General features: G+C 37.5%; 1 protein-coding gene across 3 annotated transcripts in view; it reads right to left on the bottom strand.

The window, feature by feature from the left end:
- The window catches only part of PRDM10 (PR/SET domain 10), a 106,436-nt gene that overhangs the window by 84,062 nt on the left and 16,427 nt on the right, over nucleotides 1–5,947 (bottom strand). The window contains exon 4 of one of the 3 annotated variants that reach the window (XM_045295473.1): nucleotides 4,664–4,717. The exons of the other annotated variants lie outside the window; for them this stretch is intronic. Within the exon in view, the coding sequence (XP_045151408.1) occupies nucleotides 4,664–4,717 (54 nt within the window). The remainder of the gene's footprint in view (nucleotides 1–4,663; nucleotides 4,718–5,947) is intronic. 3 annotated transcript variants of the gene reach the window in all.

The following is a 5,947-nucleotide window of genomic DNA, read 5'->3' as shown; positions in this document are numbered from 1 at the left end:
AGAAAAATGAGGACCTAATGTCGGGGGTTTAAATGGAGAGAAAATGTTTTGAGAAACGATGTACAAATGCGCTTTGCACAATTGATGTGTGTATGGATTGGGATAACAGTTGTATGAGCCCCTAATAAAATGTTAAAAAAAGAAAAAAAAATGATTAAAACAAACAAAACAGACTCATAAATATATATGCAAAATTCCCACAAAAAATTCAAAAATGAAAATCTAGAAATAAGTGAAAAGGTCCAAGTAGGGTTTGTTCTAAGAATACAAAGCAAATTAATGTAACTCAACACATTAACATAAAAGAAGATAAAATAATCATATGATAATCTCAACAGATTTAGGAAAAGCATAGGAAAATCCAACTCTATCCATTAATAATAATCACTATCAATTAACACTCAAAAGTAATAAAGGGAACTCCTTTATTCTTTAAAGAATTAACACTAAACATCATTCTTGATGGTGAAATATTGGTAAGTTTTTCTCTAAGATTAGGAAAAAAAGAAAGTCTACTAAGACCACTTCCATTCAGTAATGTACTAGAAAATCCTAGCCAATAGACTTAGAGGAAAAAGGGAATGATTGGAAAGAAAAATAACTGTTATTTTCACAGGCATCATATTTACTGAGAAAATTCAAAAGAACGTACAGATAGATATTAGAATTAATAGCAAAATTTAAGCTAAGAAAATAACTTTTTCTACATGAAAATTAATTTTAAAATAAAATGTTTAAAAATTATACCAATTATAATATCTAAAAAACCTCAAATACCTAGGAATAACTCTACTAAACGATGTGAAAGACCACTACTTCCAAAAACTGATTTTTAAATTAAATTTAAATTTACCATGAGTTCAGGAAAACTAGATGGGTGCCCAGCATACCACTACATCCATTCTAATTAGAGCCACAATAGAAGGACCCTGCTATAGAGAAAATATGTGACCAGAATAGAGAGAAATGGGGACCAAACTAAAATTCTTTAAAAGTCCATACTTATTAGACTGGTGGTGACTACAGGTTTTCCTGACATTACTATGGTAATATATCTTTTAACCAAACCTTTAGTTAAAATTATCTCTTGAGATCACTATTTAGCTATATAACATATTGGCTCACAAAGTAATGAATATCACTTTCAAGTACTTTTTTAAAAAATTACCTATATAATGCCAAAGAGACAGCAATTACTTGAGCTACAGAGATAAAGATAAATAAGCTGGATGGACAATATTAAAATAAAGAACATCTTTTTACCAAAATGCATAGTTAAAAGGGGTAAAGGAAACCACTACTAAGTAAATATGTTATGAAATAAGACCTAAGACATGGTCAGATATATGCACACCCACATTGCAGTATTATTCAGATGAGCAAAGAAATGGAAACAACCTAAGTGTCCATCAACAAATAAAAAGATAAATATACTATATATACACACACACACATAAAATGGAATATTATGCAATGTCGAAAAATAAGAATCCATGAAACACTCATAATATGTATTAACTTGGAAGGTATTATGCTGAATGAAACAAGTCATTTACAAAAGGGAAAATATTGTATAAGTTCACTACTTTACACACAGGGGAAAACAATGGTGGTTGCCAGAAATTGAAGGGGAGGGAAGGGAAAATTACTAAGTAGATACTAGACACATATTAATTTGGATGAAGGGAAAGGAAACATATAATAAGAGGGTGACCAACATATTACTAAAGATAAGAAAGACTAACAAAAGTACACAGGAGTTTAAGACAACAAAGATAAATACTATGACATACACAATCTTGCATTACCGGAAAAAAGACAATTTACAAGTGGAAATATAGGCAGATAGGAAAGATCAGCAAGTATGAGTAAGCAAAAGGGACTATATTTACAACCACATATAGGTCTGGCAGATATTTCTATAAACATACTTTGAGAGGGCTTTAAAAAATTCAGAGAAAAATGGAGTTGCAATTTTTAAATTTCCAAGAACTTTTGAAAGACCCCTCATGTGCATTATAAACACACTCATAATTATAATGCCGCAAACAATGGCCAAAGGAATGTACACTTCTTAGTGATGGGCAAGCATCAGGAGGCAATGAGTCACTGGACCTAGAGGCCTGGGCCTAGTCACAGAGAACATCAAGGTCAGCAGCTCACAGAGATGATGTTCTACATTCAGCTTTTGTGCGCAGGGACTAGGTCTTAAGTTTGGGATTGGTCAGCTAAGTTGCCTGTCCAGAGCAAAGAAGAGGAAAGAAAATTAAAAATGCATGGAAAGAATTAATCCAAATGAACAGATCTTGCAAACCTTAGGCTCTACCACATCGAGACTTGAGGAATCCGATGATGGCAGGCTAACGACAGCTACCACTATGAAAGCGATTACTAGAGTCCTGGGCAGAGTGATAGAAAAACGTGGAACAAACTCAAAATCATGAAAAACACCAGGGCTAGTGGTCCAATAGAGACTGGAGGAACTCCAACCCTTAGGTCTTAGGTTGCAGCCAAATAACAGAGGTCTGTCCGTGAACTGCGCTACTAAGGAGGTGCACAGTCCTCAGAATAAGTAACCATTTGAGTTCAAAAGGCAACATTTGCCCAAAGACAGAGTTCGGAAGGCAAGAAGGGGTACGAAAAGAAGAGGAATGGATCACGAGGGTAGGAGGAAGGTGGGGGGGCGATGGGGGAGAAAGGGGAAACAGATCACAATGATCAGTGTATAACAACCCCCACCCCACCCCCGGGGGATGGACAACAGAAACCTGGGTGAAGGAAGAGAGCGGACAGTGGAAGATATGAAAATAACAATCATTTATCAAGGGCTCACAAGGGTGGGGGAGGGAAGGAAAAGAGAGGCGCTGATACCAAGGGCAGAAGTAGAAAGAAAATGCTTTAAAATGATGGCAACACATGCATAAATGTCTTGATACAATTGATATATTGATTGTTATAAGAGCTGTTAGAGCCCCCAATAAAATTATTTTTTAAAAATTCAAACAGTAAAAAAGAAAAGAAAAGAGAAAAAAAGGTAACGGGAAGCACAAAGTCATAGTCTAAGTGACATGATTGTGGGGACTGCAGTCAGTGACACGAAACAAAACGTGCATGAATTGTTAAATGGAAGACTTGCTGGGGAAACCTTCACCCAATTCAAAATAAAAAGTTAAAAATGTATTTGCACACACACACATATACATATTTTGGGGGGCTCAGATTTTGTATTTTTAAAGATCATTTTATTGGGGGTTCTTACAGCTCTTACAACAATCCATACATAGATTGTATCAAGCAATATTAGTACATATGTTGCCACCATTATTTTCTAAACATTTACTTTCTATTTGTGTCCTTGGTATCAGCTCCTCTTTTTCACTCCTTCCTCCCCCCACACCTCATTAGCCCTTGATAAATTACAAATTATCACGAGTGTCATTTTCACATCTTACACTGACTGCTGTCTCCCTGCCCTCACAGTTACTGTTATTCACCCCCTGGGGGGAGGTATGTGTCCATCATTGTAATCAGTTCTCCCTTCCTTCCTCCTCTCCTCTCCCCACCTTCCCTACCCTGCTGGTACCGCTACTCCCATTTCTGCTCCTGAGGGGTTTATCTGACCTGGATTCCGTGTGTCCTGAGCTCTTATCTGCACCGATATACATGTTCCTGGTCATCATAGTGGGGGTTGAAGAAGCCTCAAGGAACCAGAGGTATATTGTGTGTTTCATACTCACTGGTTGACTCATCCCTTCCTTGTGATCCTTCTGTGAGGGGATGTCCCATTGTCTACAGATGGGCTTTGGGTCTATGCTCTGAGCCCCCTAGTTCCCAACAATGTTTTGGGGGGGCCTTGTTGTCTGGGCCTTCTGATGCCTGTTACCATGCTTCTTCAATGAGGGCTTGTTGCTTCTCCGCTGGATGGCTGCTTGTTTAACTTCAAGCCATTAACACCCCAGATGCTATATCTTTTGATAGCCAGGCACCATCAGCTTTCTTCACATTTGCTGATGCACCCATTTTGTCTTCAGCGATTGTGTTGGGAGGGTGTGCATTACAGAATGCCAGGTTGTTAGAACAAAATGTTCTTGTGTTGAGGGAGGGCTTGAGCAGAGGCCCAAAGTCCATCCAATACCTCAATGTATTGTCATATAAATATATGTACATAGGCCAACACTTCTATTTTTATTAAGATGTTTACATATGTACACACCTATGTGTATACCTCTATCCATAGCTTTGCTTCCTAGATCGTTCCTCTGTTTCCTTTTACCTTCCTCCTGCCCCACCATCACGCTCACCCTTCTTCTGCCTCTTAGTAATTCCTCTCAGCTAGATTGCTGTTTGCAATACATAATCCCAAAGGGCTTATATACAAAATATATAAAGAAATTCTACTGGTCTGAAAGAAAACGAGAATTCCACAGAAAGAGAGGGAGCAAATAATTTAACCAGCATTTCCCAAATCCACATAGCCAATTAATATATACTTCTAAAAAACACGTAAAATGGCTAAAATGAACAAGATGGACAATACTAAGTACGATAATGATGTAGTGCAACTGAAATTCTCAAATACTGCTGGTATGAATGTCAGTAAATAACTACTAAATATTTTATAGAATTATTTACTATTATTTATAAAAATGGAATCTATGTATACCTTATAACTCAGGCATTTCACTGTGAAGTATGAACTCAACAGATAGGCATGCACCTGTAAATTATAAATCAGATATAGAAATATTCATAGCACTATTATTCTTAATATCCTAAACTGGAAACAATCTAACAGTGTCACACAAATACGTTGTATTACATTCATAAAGCTAAAAATTACATAGCAATAAAAACAAAGAAAAAGCCCACAGCTACATGCAACAACATGAATGAATCTCCTCGCTATAACAGTCAATTCTTAGTGAATTCGATACCATACTATAGGGTCCCATTTATGTAAAGTTCAAAACAATGTGCAACTAATCCATGGTCTTATCAGTCATGAGAGCAATTACTTTTGAGAGAGGAAGGATATTTATTTGGGAGGAAGCCTGACGGTGGCTGTTAGGAGCTGGTAATGGCCTGTTACTTAATATGGGTGTTGCTACAGGCACGGTCACTTCATTGCGGATCATTCAGCTATGTTCTCCTAATTTTAGCCAACAGATATGTATATATCTGCATATTGATGTCTAGTTTAAAATTAAATAGTGAAAAATAAGCAGTGAGGTGGCGTAGTAGACTAAGACAGTACAAACAAATAAAATGGATATATATATATACATATATAAAAGATTGACTAGAAAATGTTAGATATGGGATGCAAAGGAGAATCAGCATATGGACATTGATGTTCCTGGGGAGGTGAACACAACAAATGGAACAAAAGAACTTCAAACATCAAATGATTAGCATATTTTCTGAAGAGAAGCTCTCATGTGTATATCAAAACGTGTATATCAAAAAGGCACACCTGCCCTAGGAAATTCAGATTGCTTTGCTGGTGAAGTCATTAACTTCAGGAATACAGAAAGAGGAAATCTATGGTGCTGCTTTCTCCTGGTGACCGACAACGCTTTCCTTGAACTTGAAGATGAAATAAGGTGGTGCAACGGAAGTTAACTGAAGAAACCATCAATGATTATACTTCACATTGAAAGTAGCGCATGGAGACAAAAACGTCCCATTTTAAGTAGTTTTTAAGGCAAAAAGACCAAGGCCTTACAGTGCAGAGGAAGCAGTGGAGGACCTGATGGGGGGAAAGGGGCCAGTATGGTCCCAGCAGAACCAATGTTAGCAGCTGCTCCAGCTTTCACCCAGAAGGGGGCAGGGCAGGGGGAGGGAGCTGTCGGAAGAGATGCCCAGTCTACCCACTACGATCCCTACAGTAAAGCTTCCGTAACCGCAGAGAAGCGACCTCTTCCTTGGCAAGTCCAGTCTCCACGTG

This window comes from Echinops telfairi, unplaced genomic scaffold, assembly GCF_000313985.2.
Source record: "Echinops telfairi isolate 266 unplaced genomic scaffold, ASM31398v2 ScPeMD7_5592;HRSCAF=6446, whole genome shotgun sequence".
In the NCBI taxonomy this organism is placed as follows: domain Eukaryota; kingdom Metazoa; phylum Chordata; class Mammalia; order Afrosoricida; family Tenrecidae; genus Echinops; species Echinops telfairi.
This window is presented reverse-complemented; position numbering and strand designations above follow the sequence as displayed.